Source organism: Melanerpes formicivorus, unplaced genomic scaffold, assembly GCF_026170545.1.
Source record: "Melanerpes formicivorus ecotype bairdi unplaced genomic scaffold, bMelFor1.0.p_v2 SCAF_17, whole genome shotgun sequence".
Classification (NCBI taxonomy): Eukaryota; Metazoa; Chordata; class Aves; order Piciformes; family Picidae; genus Melanerpes; species Melanerpes formicivorus.
In genome coordinates, this window is record NW_027142369.1 from 10,923,360 (window position 1) to 10,941,574 (window position 18,215).

The window sequence follows — 18,215 nt, forward strand, 5'->3', positions numbered from 1 at the left end:
AGAAGGATTAAGGAGAATTTACTGGAGAGCAATTACAACAGTTGTTAGAGCAATTTGTTTTTGAGGCAGAATTTCACATCAAAGTAAAGCTATCTGAGGAGTGTACCAAGCAGAAGAACAATAAAGCCATCATTTCAGGCCATCTATTCTGCACCCTGAGAGTGCAGATTAATAAAGTGAGCAAAAAAGACATGGAGATTTACAGGAGTAAATTAGGTGAAGCAGCTTAAATGCAATTTGCATTTGGAAAGAAGTTGGCTCTCAATTTTTGTGGCTTCAACTCCTTTCCATTTCTGACAGGTTTTTTGTTTCTGCCCTATTCAGCAGAGATTTCTGACTGTACATTTCCGTTGCAGACAGTCCTGCCTGTGCAGGACACTATGGTTGAAGGCTGCTCTCATGCATAAGCTGTACCAAAAAGTTGTTAATGGAAGCTGGGTTAGAGCCACTGCTCTTTGCTGGCCCTTAGCTGGTGTTTGCTGGCTTGGTCTCGCCATCCTAGCTGTCCACCTCTACCTCCTTGCCATGTCCTAACCTGGGAGGAGGCATTATTACAAACTCCCCTTGGGGCTGAAAGTTGAAACTGCTTCTTTTGAGTGATGCTGCCATTGCCCTCTCTGTTTTAGGAGGGCAGTAAGCCTGCAACTAAACAAGTTTTCAAGATAGGGAACCAATAAACATTTAAAGCATTTTAACATGCAAGTATTAATAGCAAATCACACTCTCTGTAACCTGCCTAGGATTAAAGCAACCCTCCGTTTTGGAGCAAGCCTCTTTACCAAATGTTACATGTGAGAAATTGAGCTTGACTGCCCTTGCCATGACAATATAAAATAAGAGGGTCCTAGATAAGCTCGGTTTTGACAACTGAAGGCTCCCAGAGAGGGCTAGGAGTACTGAGGGATGAAGCATCCTGGACTCACCTGAGCACGTCAAGCAATGGCCTGGGAAGGGTTTGCTGGGGATGGCAGCTCACAGTGCCAAAGTGGGAGAGAGCTGAGCAGGATCAGTCTTGCAACATCTGTGAGCGGGATGAAATTTGCAGTGCAAACGACTGGACTGTTTGTAGGGGAGTAGTCACAGCCATCTCAGGTGGGCTCCTTTCCTAGGAGCTGCAGGAAGGGTCAGCTCAGTTCCCCACCAACCATTGGAGGGTTTTCCTGGGGAGCAGGGTAGGAACAGGGGGACATTGCCTTCATCTCATTGCTCCATACAAACAAAAAGTCTGGTTTTTTCCCAGGCTCTCACTTGGGTCTATCAATCTGGCATGGTCTTCTGTGCAGTTGTCGCTCATCCTCCCTCTGCAGTTTCTGAAATAATAGTGTTTATCTGGAAGGACTGGCTAGTCTCTGAGGCTGGGTGGGGAATGAATCCCAGCCAGGAACTGGCTGTAAGCCAGCATGCTGTGGGGAGTAAAAATAGCATCAGATGAAGAGTATGATAGACATGCACAGAGAAGAGCTTTACAGGAGGGCTTTTTAGATGATCTGCACCAAACCCTGACATTTGCACTACTAGAGGCAGGGGTTTGGATACTTCTTGCCCGCCATCATGCAGAAGATGTCTGCATCCAAGTGACATGCAGAAAGCTCCTGGTATAGATACATGAGACAAACAGGCATTTCAGTCAGGGTACAGCTTCTCTGACCTGTTTTAACATCTAGCTGCAGGTGAAATGACTCATACCCTCCTAGTGCCTTTTTCTCTCCCTCCATGGTGCAAGGCTCCTGGAGGATGAGTTCAGATGCAGACACAGGCTTTGTAGGTGAACCCTGTTCTGAGTGTCTGTGTTCTGGGAATTGGGTGTTTTGTGTAGTTTGTTCTTAGAAGCAGGAAAATAGCATGCTCATCTGAGCACCGCATACATTGGGCTATCCAGTGTCACGGTCCTGGATCTGGCACAAATTCACCTCCCTCATTAGCATGAGAAGAATGGCAATTATTTTACTACAGTGCACTCTCAGATGAGACAATCAACAGTAATTTTTGAAAACATCTTTACAAGAGTTTATTTTATGGTGTGCAACCTTGGCATAAATTAAGCATTCCTTATTGCTTTCAGTTCTATTTGTTGTGGTTCTTTACCATTTTTTGCAAAGAAAATGAGGTCTCTGTGATTGCAGTATCTGTCTGATACTGGTTATCTTGTCAAACACTTTAAAATCCATTTCCCAGCTCTAGTTTAAATTTGTGTGGAAGACTCACCTTCAACCATTTCAGACTGAGGAGGCAATGGAAGAAAGCTCGCTCTTCTATTTCTGAAACAGGACCTATATAGAAGGGTGCCAAGACCAAGACATGTTGTGGAGGCTGGCCATCAGTTAACTTCTACTTAACTTTTGCCAGCTCATTAATTAATGTTACCTCCATTCCTTCCCCAAATAAATACATTAAAAGTGAATCCTGTCTCATGAGACTGGATTTGTTTTTCATTGGGTAATCTTTCACAAATCTATCTGTAGAGGAAATTAAGTCCTACACCAAACCTCTTATCACATTGATACACTTTGCACTTGCCATGAGACAGGGGTATGGCTCTTTAGTCCTCAAGACCTGCTATACACAGGTAATTCAGTTTCTTTTGATTAACTCTTTCAGGGCTTGTATCTGTTCCTGGGACATACATTTGGACAGGCCAGTGTGTAGCCTCTCTGAAAAGGATTAGGGGCAACTGAAATAGCTCATCCAATTTAAGGTTTCAAAATAAACCTCTCACAATTTGCTGGAGAATATCAGATAGCATGAGGTGTTTTTCTGTTGTTCTTTATAGAGAAAAATAACAGTTATTAGACATTAATAGAATTAAGTCTTTATGTAAACACATTTAATCCTATCCTGTTTTAGATTAAATGACTGTGGATTTTATCCAACCACACAAAAAGTTCTTAATATGGAAACATTTGGTAGTGAAAAACAACTCTTAACTGCTGGAATTCAGATCTTCCCCCCCCAGTTCCTTGTCTGGATAAGAGGGTCTTTCTTTTCTTTTGCTTGTACATATCTAATGACATCAAGTAGTTGTGACCAAGACTAGATCCCTGCTGTGCTATGTGTAGTGCTCCCCTGGTTGAGAGTGGACATCCCAAAGAGGGAACAGGCTCCATGTGGGTGACACAGGAGTGAAATGGTTTTCTTGCAAGGAAAGAAAAGCTCAATGGGTGAATGAGGACCGAGACTCCCATGTCAAAGTGCCATAGTCTCACAATATGAGCTGGGATATGAGGGTATGCTTGGTTATGCATTTCAGAGTGAAAAAGAAAACAGCAAACATATGAACACATCCAGGTTACATAAGAAAGCCAAGGTGATAACAAGCACAGGGGTGAGAGGTCTGGAGCACAAGCCTTATGAGGAGAGGCTGAGGGAGCTGGGGTTGCTTAGCCTGGAGAAGAGGAGGCTTAGAGGAGACCTTATTGCTGTCTACAGCTACCTGAAGAGAGGTTGTAGACAGCTGGGGGTTGGTCTCTTCTCCTAGGCAACCAGCACCAGAACAAGAGGACACAGTCTCAAGCTGTGCCAGGAGAGGTTTAGGCCAGATGTTAGGAGGAAGTTCTTCACAGAGAGAGTGATTTGGCATTGGAATGGGCTGTCCAGGGAGGTGGTGGAGTCACCATCACTGGAGGTGTTTAAGAGGAGACTGGATGGGGTGCTTGGTTGCATGGTTTAGTTGATTAGATAGTGTTGGGTGATAGGTTGGACTCAATGATCTCGAAGGTCTTTTCCAACCTGCTCTGCTCTGCTCTATTCTATTCTATTCTATTCTATTCTATTCTATTCTATTCTATTCTATTCTATTCTATTCTATTCTATTCTATTCATCAGCTCTCCTTTGCTCCCATGGAAATATATCAAAGTAGATCAGTCCTCAATTCTTGAGTCCCAGCTAACCCCTGAATTTCTGAGTCCCTGAGCATTTTCTGCACTAATTCAGAGTACAGCAAGCTTACTTCTTCAAAGGAGCAATTTCTGTCCCAAGCAGAGAAAGAGGAAAGGATTTATTGAAGAGCACAGCCATGTTCCTGTCTATATCCTACAAGAGACTGAAGAAACGTCTCCTCCTTGGGAGGTAATGGCAGAGCTTTGGGAGTGTGTAAAGTGGGAAGAAGGCCCACAGCTGTGAGTTCTTACTTGGTCCTTGGTCTCACTCAGCTGGAGCATGTTTGCCCTGCAAATCTGATGATGTTGGCTGCCCATCCATGGAGGGGAACCCATTCAGCTTTCCCTGAAGTGTTGGCTCTATGGCAGCAGTTGGTCTCAGGCCTCCCACATGTCACTGAGCTTAGCTCATCAACAGGGCAAGTGGATGTGGGGTAAAAAAAAATTGTGATTTCCTGTAGCTTTCAAGAGGGCCCACTTCGGGAGTTTGAGCTACAGGTGATGTCAAGTTAGTGAAATCTTGCTCTTTTCTTCTGCAGAAGGCAGCAGTCATAGGTAATTATATTCTGTTTGGGGAGATAACCTCTGTCTGGAGAAGTTTTGAACTGAGAGGAGAAAAGGGAAAAATGTAAAAACAGCAGTAGACTGGAGGGACAAAAATGGAGGTGAGGGTAGTTTCCATTGTAATGTGAGTATTTGGAGAGGAACTAGAAATTGTGGCTGTGTTCTGTGTTGTTGCTTTGATCTTTATAAACTGCTGGCAGGATAGAAGTTTTCAAAGTTATTTTCCGCCTCTCCCAACTATGCATTGAGTGGTGCCCCTGCCAGATGGCAGGCAGCTGCCTACCTTGCAGCATCTCAGCCTGCCAGCAACCAGGTACAAACTCATGAGTGGAGAGGAGGATGCTGAAGCTGTGAAACAGAGGCATGGCCAGAGAGCAGGGAAACAGTCAGTAGAAGAAGTTTTCTTCACTGCAGATGTTTTCAGAGACCCAGCCACTCTGGCCTGGCACAGGGCAGAGCTGGACAGGTTGACCAGTGGAGGTATCGGCCATCTTCTCTGAGACGTGACTTAGGGACACATCATTGCCATTGAGTGCTTCCAGTATTGTGTCATTTGCCAGAGATGCCATGTTGCCCTCCAGGAAACAAAAGGTACAAACAAAATAACACAACCCACCTTCCAAATCTTCATTTAGAGAGTGTGGCTTCCATTAAATGCAACTAATTTTGAATCAATGGCAACTTTTCCTGCATTTGCTGTCCCAAATGACTTGTCTGATAGAGAGAGCTGCTCCTTGAAGGCAGGTGCTAATGAAGGGGAGCTTCCAAATGAGTGTATATGTTGCTGCATCTAGGTCAGAGAAGTCAGATGAAAGTATCTATCTGTGTTTTTTTTTTTTTAAACTGGGCTTCTAATAAACATGTTAACTTTCCAAATAATTATAAGCAGCTGCATCTATCAGCAGCACACAAGGATATATTTACTGTGTTTGAAAGCTCTCTAATGAAGCTTTGAAGTCCAGCTCATCACAGATTCATGCAGGGAAGGAGCTGTAGCCATCGTGGCATTCCTCTGATGACTTCTGAAGATGCAAGACTTGAAAGCAACCATTTCTTTGCAAATATGGTCAGGCGTAAGAAGCCTTTTCATAAAAAGTAAATAGATACCAAAATATGGATACTCAAATGGATACTTCAAAACCTACATTTGACTGCCACAGAGTTTTGTTTATGTGTTCCAGGGGCTTTATTTTACTTCTCTTGCCAACACTATCCCTGCACAGTCTATACTTGCACTTAGTCATGTGCTGCTTTTCACTTCAGTATGATTGTCCAGAGAACTGGTTTCCCTGTCTTGCCTCAGTTCCACATTCAAAAGCATCAAATGAACCTAAAGGATTTCATCTGAGTAACATGCATAAAATCAACAAAAAGCTTTTTACTCTTCAGATCCTCCCACAGTTTGAGGCTCAGATTCCTTTTTCTGCAGAGGCCTGAGTGATGCTGCAGGGTGAAATGAGGGTAGCATTAAACGGCATGGTGGACGTTGCTGAGTTTTATAATCACACCCCATATTACAGTGCTTCTCCATGGTGCTTCCAGCATATATTAGGCATGTAAACTCTCCAGAAGGCACTCGTGTTGCTGTGTGAAACCACACAAACGTGGCACATGGGGAACCTAATTGCACCCTCCAGCTACTCCTACAAAACTAGCAGTAAGCAAAGATAAAAGGTTTTGAGCACATTTGGATTTTCCACTCTCTGGAAGGGTAGGTACTTTGAGTTACAGTTGCATGTAAGTCTCCACTGAATTGCTCTTTTCTTTTGATCTGTATGAAAGATATTGATAGAGCAGGTACAAGTGTGAGTAATGGGTAGGTAGATACCACAGTATTTGGGGGTTGCTTGCTTTCTTTCTCTGTATTAAGTTTATTTCCTTCTCTTGGTGTTGGGACATTTTTATTTCCTTAAGGCCCTATCTTCTGCATCAAAAATAAAGGTGCAACCCACTTTTAATCTATAGTTTTAAGAAAGTGTGTGTGTGTGTATATTTGCACACTTCTGCTATGTCTTGGTCAGTTCCATTTGAATTCAGTACAAGGTATTAAGACAGACAAGAGGGAGAAATGGCTGTTCTCTCACTGCTGTTTCACCATCTTCCAGCAATGTTTGCCACATGTGATGTCTTTGGGTACTGATTCTGTTGTGGATTTGTCACCCATAGATCATCTTTCGGAAGATCAGTGATGTCAAAAAGGAAGAAGAGGAGCGCCTGCGCCAGAAGAATGAGGTGACATTGAGCATCCCTGTGGACCACCCTGTACGGAAACTCTTCCAGAAATTCAAACAGCAAAAGGAGATGCGTAATCAAGGGTCAACTCACATTGACCCAGAAAGGAACCAGCTTCAGGTGGAAAGCAGGAGCGTGCAGAATGGGGCCGCCATCACAGGCACCAGTGTGGTCACTGTGTCTCAGATCACCCCCATCCAGACATCCCTGGCTTACATGAAAACCAGTGAGGCTGTGAAGCAGAACAACAGGGATGCGATGGAGCTCAAGCCAAATGGAAATGGAGACCAAAAGTGTCTGAAAGTAAACAGTCCCATGCGGATGAAAAACGGGAATGGGAAGGGGTGGCTTCGACTGAAGAACACGATGGGGACCCATGAGGAGAAGAAAGAGGACTGGAACAATGTCACGAAGGCCGAGTCCATGGGGTTACTGTCCGATGACCCCAAAAGCAATGACTCGGAGAATGGTGTAAATAAAAACCCGCTGCGGAAAACAGACTCTTGTGACAGTGGAATAACGAAAAGTGACCTTCGCTTGGATAAAGCTGGTGAGGCTCGCAGCCCGCTGGAGCACAGCCCCATTCAGGCTGATGCTAGGCATCCTTTCTACCCTATTCCTGAGCAGGCCTTACAAACAACACTGCAGGAAGTGAAGCATGAACTCAAAGAAGATATCCAGCTGCTAAGCAGCCGGATGGCTGCCCTTGAGAAACAGGTGGCAGAAATTTTAAAGATATTATCTGAAAAGAACGTACCCCAGATCTCTTCCCCCACATCTCATTTGTCACCCCAGCGCCCCCACCAGATACCCTGTCAGGATATTTTTAGTGTTTCAAGGCCTGCATCACCCGAATCGGAAAAAGATGAAATCCACTTTTAGCATATACCGATGTGTATATATGTATACAGTATATATGCAGAGGTGTATATATACCTTTATACATATATATATATGTGTGTGTGTGTGTATAGGGTAAATATATATACATATATATTTTCACTTGCATCCAATATGACTTGAACACACCAAGAATTTTGATATGTAAATATTGCATGTCCAGCTGGATTCTGGCCTGCCGAAGAAAACAATTATTGACATAGATATTGCTTGTATAATATGCAGTTGACTGCATGCACACTTTACATTTATAATCTCTATTATGTAATAAAAAAAAAAAAAACTTTTGTTTAACAAAGGCAATGTACTATTTAAAGAATCAGGGTCTAACCTGCCAATATTGCCATGACAGTTTTGATCTCAGGCTGGGTGAATTGAGCTTTTATTTCCTCACTGTCTTTTCTGCCGAGTTAAACAGTAGATTAATATGATGTGGAGGACACGTTCAGACTCCAATTAGTATTGTTTCCTGGTATCATTCTGTTACAATATACTGTGTATTTGCTGGTAAATTCCCTTACTCCTCCTAAAGGGAGGGCTCTGCTCAGTGGCCTGGGAAGGGCACCATGTCTGGTGTTGGGGTGGATTGCTGGGATTTATTTGTGTGGGTATTGTGCATGCACAGTTCAAGTATCCTCCTGCTCTTTTAACATCGTAAGTAAGAAATAACAATGGTGATTTATGTAACAAAATGAAGCTAACAGAAACTTTCTCAGCTGCACTCCCTGAGTGTTTGGGGGTAACTTATTTCTTGAAGGCCTCCTTTTAACGATGACATTTTTACTAATCTGTTAGAGTAACATTATGCAGATTCTATTTGCAGCACTCCGCGATGGTGTCCGGTTCTGTCAGTGTCTTCATTAGGATGTCCTGTTTTTGCAGGGTTTGAGGTTGCTCTGCCTCTATCCCTCCTCACTGCCCCTGGCAGAATGACTTTGCGTGAAGTCTGAGCAAGGGAGAGAGCAATCAGTTCAGCTCCTCGGAAGCCATGTGAGCAGGTTTGAAAGCCCAAATTTAAAAGGCTGCAGTGAATCCCCCTCCATTCTCATTTCTGAGGAGGCTTATCAGTCTGCAACTGCCTTTGAGAAAGAGAGGAAATAGCAGGTCAGGATGAAATTCATTTTAGTCCAAGGCACCTGGATGATAATGTTTGGATGGGAGTGGTGGGTATGCTGGTGAGATGAAGTCCTCCCTAAAGTCCTGCCCTCTGCTTTTGCCGTGGTTTAGGGAAGTTTGCAATGCATGGGATGGGCATGCATCAAGAGTAGACTTGCAGTGCCCAGACAGGCAGCCATCAGCTGTCCTTCAGGTCTGTGGCAGATGTTCTGACCCCTTCTTATCTGGCTGCCATTGGCATCTCCCAGTCTTGAACCATGCTCAGACCCCCATCTCCACCTCCTAGGCTGGAATGTTGCCCTCCATGTGGCACAGCTGGCTTCACAGGGCTGCAGCAGTGCTCTTGTACTGGATCCTGTTTGTTTTCCTGTTTGGAGCTGAGGGTTTGGGCTCTGCCTGGGTCTGAATCTGAGTGTGGTGGGTTTTTTTTTCCTCTCCAGTTGCATTGATTTTGAATCCAAATACTCGTGCAGCAGAAATGGCCATCACTGCTTCAGAGCTGTTAACCAGTACAGCTCAAAGCCAGCCCCAGCAGAGTGCAGTGGCTCCCTCAGAGGAAGATTTGCCCTCCGCACTGAAATGGCCTCTTTCATCAAGATTCCATGTTTTCAGAAGTGCCTGGAGTGAAATATTTTTGTACCACAAAGCATCACTATCAATCAGGTAAATAAAAAATCTTCTTTGTAATTAGTGGGTATCCTTACCAGACACCAATAGCAGATCCATCACTTAATATTAGAAAGCTAAACTAAATTTTTCAGTGAAAGATTATCAGAAACAAACAAAACCAAACCACAAGAAAAAAACTAAATGGACCAACAAAAAAACACCCCCCCACCCCCCCCAAAATATAGAACAATCTTTCAAGATAGGAATCTACATCTTAAGGTGAAGATATCTTCTTGTGTGAAACCCAGACCAATGAACCCCCAGAAGCTCATAAGAAAGCCAAAGTCATTGCTTCTGTTGTATCAATTCATGGAGGCTTTTTGGAGGATGATGGTTTTCTCATTTGCTGTTCCTTTCTGTCCTGTTTCTGTCCCTTCACCATTTCCTTCCTTTAGGAAATTATAGACACAAAATAGGAAGAATAGAAAGCCACCAAATGGGACAGTTATTCCCACAGCCTGATGGTTAGGCTGTTTGCCCATTCCAGTTTTCCACAGCTGCAGGTGCCACTGTCAAAACTTCCAGCTGAATTTTGCAGTGGCTGTTCTGATACAAGTGCAAATCTGTAGCTCCACAACCATGATTTGGCCTGCAAGGACAAACTGTGCTTGCAAAACAGAAACACCTTTAAGGTCCTACTCTAAATCCTGCCCTGGGACAGTGAAAGAATTTGAGGTTTATAGGGTTGGGGGGTTAGAGGCTTGCTGCAGGCTACTGGAATATGTGCAGACCTTGTGGGTGCAATTTAAGTGCCAAGCTTTGAAGATTTGAATGTTCTTGCCTGACTTTGGACTGCTGGTTGAGCCAGACACACAACTGCTCAGAGCTGCCTTGTGAATAGGTGAGTCGTGCAGGCTGTCTTGGGCCCAAATTTTGGTAAAGTTTCTTGAATGCATGAATTTGCCATAATGTGATGATGCAAAAATGCCAGTAGGGTAATCAGGGTGCTTACTCAGAAAGTTTTAGCCTTAATGGCATTCCTCTGCCTTTGTGAAGGACTTCTTTTCTTTCTCTGTAACTGATACTCTAGATAAAACTGCATGGCATGCAAAAGGATCTCTGTTTAGGTTTGTCTTGCAAGCCAGATGTAACTTTGTGCCACTTTGCAATGACAGAACATGTAGTAGAACTGATCTGACCTTGACAATTGTTTAAGTCCAGAATGTCTATTACATGACTGGTTAAAATATATAGAGGCTAAAAGCTATAAATAATGTAAAATACCAAGTTCATGAAACAAATACAGTGTGTCCAGGTCCATTTCAAGTGCTACTTTAGTATTTCAATGTTGTTCACTGCAAGGTCAGTGGAACCAGCTTGTACTGTATGAGGCAGTAGCACAATGGGTGTCGTGCCAGGTAACTGGAGCCTGCCGGTGGGCTGTCCCAGGTCCTGTGTGCTGGGCGTGCAGCTGGACACACCATGTGCAGGATAGATTTTGGTGACTGTTGCTCTGAAAATTTTGTCTTGTACAATTCTGAAGCACTTTGCCTCCAAAATTTCATGGTTGGAGCATTACGCATTGTTTCATGGTGTTGTAGCTGGGGACCGGTTTAGCTTTCCCTTCCCTTTGTGGTTGTGCATGATGCCACCAAGATGCTGCCAGCTGGGGCATTCCTTTTCTGTTAATGAAGCATGAGTCATAGTTTTGTAGTTTGGGCTTGACTGAAAGCAACCACCTGTAGTCATTACATGCAATAAGGACAGAAATGTGTCTGTTACACCTAAGCCAGTGCTCAAGCAGCTACATGCTGTGTGGAGGGAGCTCTCGGCTGCATGCTCTCCTTTCCTTCCAGAGCTGTATACCTGTACAGATGTTCCTGCCACGTGCTGGTAACAGCATTCTTAGCCACGTACCTTGTGCTTTGTCTGTTCAAAGCATTTTACCTGCACACAAGTGGATTTTATCTTTCTGGACTTTGGAAGAGAAATCAAATGTGTACAGAAAAGTAAACACTTTCCAAAGCAAGTGAACTAGAGTACCTTTAAATAGCTTTTTCTTTTTTTTGTGTTAATGTTACATATAAGAGATAGAACAGCACTTCAGGATAATATGTGAAAAAAAAATGTTGTAGTGAAGATGTAGTTCTTCTGAAATTGTATTTGTAAATCCTCTTTTTCCATCTTTCTGTCTTTGCCAGGGGACAGGGGTTAGAGCAGAGCTGACTCTGAAAGTGACAAACAAGCTTTGCCCATTTTTTTTTACCCTGTTCTGCAGAAGTAGCACAACTATAGGGACTCAGTGCTTCCGGCACCGAAGTTTGGGCTCATTGCTAGATGCAAATTCAGTCTTCATTTACCACCATGTGGAAAGCAATTCTGTTAACAGAGATGTGAACTGAAGGTTGAATCTGTTGATCTTACTGGACCTGAGAGTGTATTTTGGATCCCAGGACAATTCTAGAGAACTGGCAGCTGCAGAAATAATGTTGTACTATTTGCAAGCCATGAGCTATCACTCTGGAAGTAACTGAGACTGTTACACAGACGTCATCATTTGATGGGTCAGAGAACAGATACTGTGCTCATGAAATAGCTTGGAGGCTTTGGGGGGAAAAGGACATCCTGAACTGCAAGGGAAAATAAAAAGGCAAAGGTCTAACAGAGAATTTGGAAATGAGGAGGTAGGGGGTTATATTATAATGAATTGACACTTTTAACTTGGACTTTGAGCATTTAAATATCCCGAACCTATATTTTTAGGTATCAGAATTGGACAGATTATTAAAACACTTTTTTGTTTGGTTTTTTTAAGTGAGGTGTCATTGAAGTGATACTTGTTTTTTAAAAGAAGTGTTCAATTACTGTTTTCCTACAGAGGAGGGTTTTAACAGGTTTTGTTACTGTTGCTTTTAATAGGCTGTATCTAAAGGCCTTTTTTGTACCAGAAGCTTCCATGTTAACACGTATCCTCAAGTCTATAGGATCTAAAATGCCTTCTAGTCTTACTACTACCATCTTTGTTAGAGAGGGTTTAAGAACTGGCATTCCTTTGGAGAGAGGCATCTCCCTCATGGCTCTGTGATTCTCCCATCCTGAGCTGCAGTGAGAGCTGGGAGCTCTAAAAAAAAAAAAAAAAAAATCTGACCATTGTTGTTCAGGAAATTTAAGAAACGAAATAGAAAAGTTGACACTTTTCCTTCACACCTGTCTGTGCTGCCAAAGCAGCACTTTCCCATGGAGCCCAAAGACAAAGAGAGGAAAAGCTTTATCCAGCTTGATTTCCTTATCTGAGAATAGTTTGTATAATCTTTCTTTTCTTTTCTCCCTTCTCCCTTCTCCCTTCTCCCTTCTCCCTTCTCCCCTCCTCTCCCCTCCTCTCCTCTCCTCTCCTCTCCTCTCCTCTCCTCTCCTCTCCTCTCCTCTCCTCTCCTCTCCTCTCCTCTCCTCTCCTCTCCTCTCCTCTCCTCTCCTCTCCTCTCCTCTCCTCTCCTCTCCGAACCTCTCCGAACCTCTCCTCTCCTCTCCGAACCTCTCCTCTCCTCTCCGAACCTCTCCTCTCCGAACCTCTCCTCTCCGAACCTCTCCGAACCTCTCCTCTCCGAACCTCTCCTCTCCTCTCCTCTCCGAACCTCTCCTCTCCTCTCCTCTCCTCTCCTCTCCGAACCTCTCCTCTCCGAACCTCTCCTCTCCGAACCTCTCCTCTCCGAACCTCTCCTCTCCTCTCCGAACCTCTCCTCTCCTCTCCTCTCCTCTCCTCTCCTCTCCTCTCCTCTCCTCTCCTCTCCTCTCCTCTCCTCTCCTCTCCTCTCCTCTCCTCTCCTCTCCGAACCTCTCCTCTCCGAACCTCTCCTCTCCGAACCTCTCCTCTCCTCTCCGAACCTCTCCTCTCCTCTCCTCTCCGAACCTCTCCTCTCAGAACCTCTCCTCTCAGAACCTCTCCTCTCCTCTCAGAACCTCTCCTCTCCTCTCCTCTCAGAACCTCTCCTCTCCTCTCCTCTCCTCTCCTCTCCTCTCAGAACCGAACCTCTCCTCTCCGAACCGAACCTCTCCTCTCAGAACCGAACCTCTCCTCTCCTCTCAGAACCTCTCCTCTCAGAACCTCTCCTCTCCTCTCCGAACCTCTCCTCTCCGAACCTCTCCTCTCCTCTCAGAACCTCTCCTCTCAGAACCTCTCCTCTCCTCTCAGAACCTCTCCTCTCCTCTCCTCTCAGAACCTCTTCTCTCCTCTCGTCCTTCTCTCCCCCTCTCCTCTCCCCTTCTCCTCTCCCTTTCTCCCTTCCCTTCCCAGTACAAATAGATAACATGATTGTTATGTGTTTTGTTGGGTTTAATATGTTATACTGCACTTCAAAATTCAGTATGTTCTTCAAGCAAAGTGCTGAGTGGAGCTAAAATAGAGAAGAAATCCACATTATTTCTGGCAGAAATTTTCTTACTGACATAAAGAATATTGTGCAAAGATCGACTTTGTGATATTGGACAAAGGACAAACAAAATCATCTTTGCTGGAAGGATGTGTTTAGTAATACAGAAAATTGACCTTGTCTTACGCTGCAGGACAAGGAGGAGTATATTGATTTTTAATACTCAAATGATAGAACAATTCAGAAAGGGTTTGACCAGGCCATGACAAATTAATTTAATTTATTTATTTATGTTATGCTAATTAGCCTTTTGATGTAAGGAAGAATCTGGGGCAATATTCTCACAAACCTTCTTATCCATTTTCTATAAAGCGGGTAACTGTGTTTCTTCATTACTTTCTGCTTTGAGATATAAGCTTGTTTGGCCCACAGTCTCAGACTGCTGGTGTGCATCAACTCTGTATCTGTCTGTCTGCCACAGATATGTCATTTATCCTTAATTAAAAGCCCTATAAAAAGGATTTTTAATTAGGCTGGGCTCAGCCCCACACCCCTCCAACCCCCAGTGACATGACTGTATGTTATCTGGATCAGAGTGGATTTGGTTCAGACTGAGCAATGGCAGAGAATATTTCTGCTTGTGTCCAAAGGATGCGTAGACACACTATATGTGTATATATCTACTAATTTGGAATGGGAACTTAGATCTAGCCCATTTAATACAAGCATTTTGGACAGGTGGGATAAATTGTGCTCTGGAGGTGCCAGTCTCTCACTAGTTGCTGTAAACTACTAGACAGTGAAGTGAATCCAGTTCCCAAACAGGTGAATCAAGGTCCCAGTCTGATCCTGTCTGTGTAAAAAGGTGCCTCTAAAAGAGACCACTTACTATCTTTCCAGCACAGAAGCACTTTCCTGTAGGTGTGACAAGAAACACTGAAATGTCTCAGCATGCAGCCAGGGACAAAGTATTTGGCTCCTTAACTGCTAATGAAAGCTCTACAAAGACAGTGAGGTGATCAGTTCTTAACCTAGAATGATCAGTGTTTTAACTTTTTACCCCAATGCCATGACAGGATAGTCCAAGAAGCCAAATTTTCACAAGTGTATAATAGTTGACATGCTCCTCATCACATTGCAGAACTCCAAGACACAAAGGGGAATCAAAAATTTGGGGGCAGTGACAGAGTGCCACTTTTTGGAGATCTTTGGCTGCTGTAGGGTGCTGAGAATGTTAGGAGTTTTAGTGCTGAACTGTCTCATGCAGTGGAAAGAGGCCAAAGCTTGGAAATGACGGAAAAAGGGGAAGATTGTAGTGAAGAGTTACCAAGGTAGACACAGTGACCAACTGTCAGGTGGTTGCTGAGGCCACAGCAATTCCCTGGCTTGGTGCTGTAGAATGGCAGTAGGGAGAAGAGAGGAAGAAAATAGGATTTAAAGAAAGTGTCCAAAAATAGCAACAATATTCCACTGAAGTCAACAATTACTAGTGTCTGCATAGCGGCTGTTTGTGCCTTCATAATTTATTTACTTGGAGGTTGGCAGACTACTCTTTCTTTCAGGTGATGTTTAAGCATGAGGCTGGCAGCCCTTTCTGGAATGACAGCTGTGGGAGAGGGAAGGACCATTAGAGAATACTCAAATATAGATGCCCTTAGGGGGAAATGTGGGCTTCAGGAGAGCCAGCTGCACTTCAGCTTGCCAAAGACCTATCAGAAGAGGCATATAGTAACCAGCCTTTGTCATGTCAGTGTATATAGACACTATATATGGCCTTCCTTTGAGCAGGTGGATTGAACCAAACAATTTCCAAAAGGTCCCTCCCAGGCAGTATTGTTTTATCATTTGTTGCTTCTGTGGATTTTAATAGCACAAATAGGAGGTAAAATTTGAAGATTCTTAGTTAAGTTCCATTATTTTCTGGCTTTCAATTTAAATACCTTACTGAGCAATGTGGTGCCAGTTTTCCAAATAACGAGTATTTCTAAGAGCTGATACTCATCAAATGGACACCAGAGAAATTTGATATATTCTAAAACTCTGGCATATAAAAAGATTAAGCCCCTCAATTGGCATCAGCTATTGTCCACAGTTGATGACAAATACTCAGAAAAAATGTCTTGGTGGCCATGCAATTCTTGGAAGCAGTGGGCTAATACAGATGTATAAGCAACATCCATTCACTCTTCCAATCTCTTCCACAGCCCAGTGAAGGGTGGTTATGGTACCTGAAAATGCCATCCAAAAAAATCAATAACTTTTGAGCTGATGTTCATTGTCACACTGGCAGAAATATACAACCAAGGCTATAGGAAAGGTGTGAAGGGCAGTGGTAAGTAGGCTTCCCATAAGCGGATGGCGCTGGAGGTGATTCAGTCTGCTCCTCTCATGGTCAACATGTGGACAACATTGCTGACATGGCCTGGGCTTGTCCGAAAGTTCTGAGTATTGTTCATAGGACCTGTGCACAACCCCAGAGTCTTCCCCAGCCTCATTCCCAGGCTTATTCCCTGTTTTTCTAGGCACAGTCCAAGGTTTATACCTTTTAGATATTACTGAAAAGCTATTTTTTCCAGACTCTGTAGCCTTTTACATCTCCATGCTGTCTCACAGAGTCACTCAAAAAATCCTTTCCGAGTTGTGACTTAGCAGCAAGTCTCCAAATTAATCAGGAATAACAGGGCAAGCCACCTGCCATTCTCACTGCATTATTTTATTAACCAAACCTTCATATTTATTTATTTTTTGCATGGCTCTTTTGTACAATCTTTAACAGTGGTCCCGGACAATTAGTCAGAGGTTACAGTTTGTAAATTGGGTGCCTTACCTGAGCTCTCATCAAAAACGTTGTGTTGTGTTTGTTTTTGTTTTTTCTTTCTTTTTCCTGTTCTGCTTCTAATTAGTCCTCTGTTGTCCCTGCAGGATTAATTACTGCCTTCTTCACTTGTATCATCACATGCTGTTTGGCAACAGCTTTTTTCCTTTTTTTTTTTTCCCTTCTCCCTCCCCCCTCCCCCCCCTTTTTTTTTTTTATTATTTTGGGTATAATTAAGAGTCCTGGCACGACAAACAAGCTTGGTTGCATGGTACTTAAAAATCACAGAGATTAAATGTCACCTAAACTAGTACTTTAGACCTAGTTATTGAATACCAACAACCTCATTGCACTCACTGCATGGTCAGAGCTCATCACTTTGGGGTCATCAGTATACCAGTGTCAATGTCCTTCTGAAATCAGTAACAGAAGAGTTTTTTGTTCTTCAGGAGTCATGGAGCTCTTAGAACAAGACTGGGGTGCAAGAATGTGACAGCACCTCCTAATTCTTCCTACTGCCCATCGATGCTCTGTAGATTCCAGCAACAATTTTTGTTTTCCTTAAAGAAAAGGCTGAGTGCCACCAATTGCATAAGTCCACCAAATGATAAGTTCAATTTATCGAGTGGAAGAGGCAGTAGATAGCAATAAGGTAAGATCTGAGTTTTAAAAATATGCCTGAGAATTGGGCAGGCTACCAGAAAGGCAATAAAGCATTTATCTGGCAATGCATGCCAAAGGAATGCCAAACATGTGAGTGGAGAATTTATTGACACCAGTGAAAAAGCTCATTAACATTAAAGTGCAAAGCAACTCTGTAAATATGCCTTTCAACTGTCCCAGATAAATCCATGTACTCAGGCAAAGGGAACTAAGGCTTCTTTGTATAGAGTGCACAACTAGCTGATCCCCTGAAAGCTTGCATGCAAAACACGTTTACTCAAATGTAAGAGTTAGCACTATTTTACTAGCATGGGCATATTTCTCAAGTAACCTCAATACATTTCCCCTGCCACTATTTTCACAGTGGTTCAAAGAGTCTCCTAAAGCTGCTACTGCAGTTAATTCTCATAGGGCAGGTTTGTTCCCTTCCTTGGTTGTTACTGATTTTCGATTATCTGCCCTTTGAGAGAGCTCTGGCCCTGTGAGGGATGGGGGACACCACAATAAACCCTCATCCTGCAGGGATGCAGAGGATAGAAAGATTCGCAGTACTTTTCCTGAAAGACATCCTAGTAGTAAAAATACACTTGCTGTCTAAAGCTCCAATGCCTTATCAGCACAGATTATGTAACAAAATCCCATTAGTACTGCAAACCATTCTCACATGAATTAGGACACGATATGCTTCATAAACTTTACATACCTATTTACTGTTGTTATGCACAGAGCACTTGGCTCAGGCTTTTACATGCAGGTGTAGTTGTGGATATTGTGGTAATTTCTGTGTTTTGGAAAGCAGTTTCCCTTCCTTGTTTATCTCCTTCCTCTTCCTTTCCTTCCCTTCTCTCTCCCTTCTTCCTTTCCCATTTCACTTTTCCTTCCATGACTCTTTTTTCCTACCTAGATTATTAGGCTAGAAACATGTAGAACTGAGAAGATTGATTAAGTAATGTTGCATCAGCAGATTTAATGAGGTAATGATCTGTTTTGCTATTTGTCTTCAGAAGAAATAATATGCTAATAGGAATTGTAGTTAGGGCTAATTTGTTAATGTCCTGCTTAAATACCAGCCT

At 43.2% G+C, this 18,215-nt stretch overlaps 1 protein-coding gene across 2 annotated transcripts in view; it reads left to right on the forward strand.

The window, feature by feature from the left end:
- Window positions 1–8,945, forward strand: part of KCNH5 (potassium voltage-gated channel subfamily H member 5) — a 157,166-nt gene extending 148,221 nt beyond the window's left edge. The window contains exon 11 of one of the 2 annotated variants that reach the window (XM_068148930.1): window positions 4,416–4,561. In XM_068148930.1, coding sequence (XP_068005031.1) covers window positions 4,416–4,508 — 93 coding nt within the window. In that variant the 3' untranslated portion in view covers window positions 4,509–4,561. Of the gene's footprint in view, window positions 1–4,415; window positions 4,562–6,606 lie in introns of those variants that run through there. The other variant, XM_068148928.1, reaches the window with a different exon arrangement.
- Window positions 8,946–18,215: the final 9,270 nt, after the last annotated feature.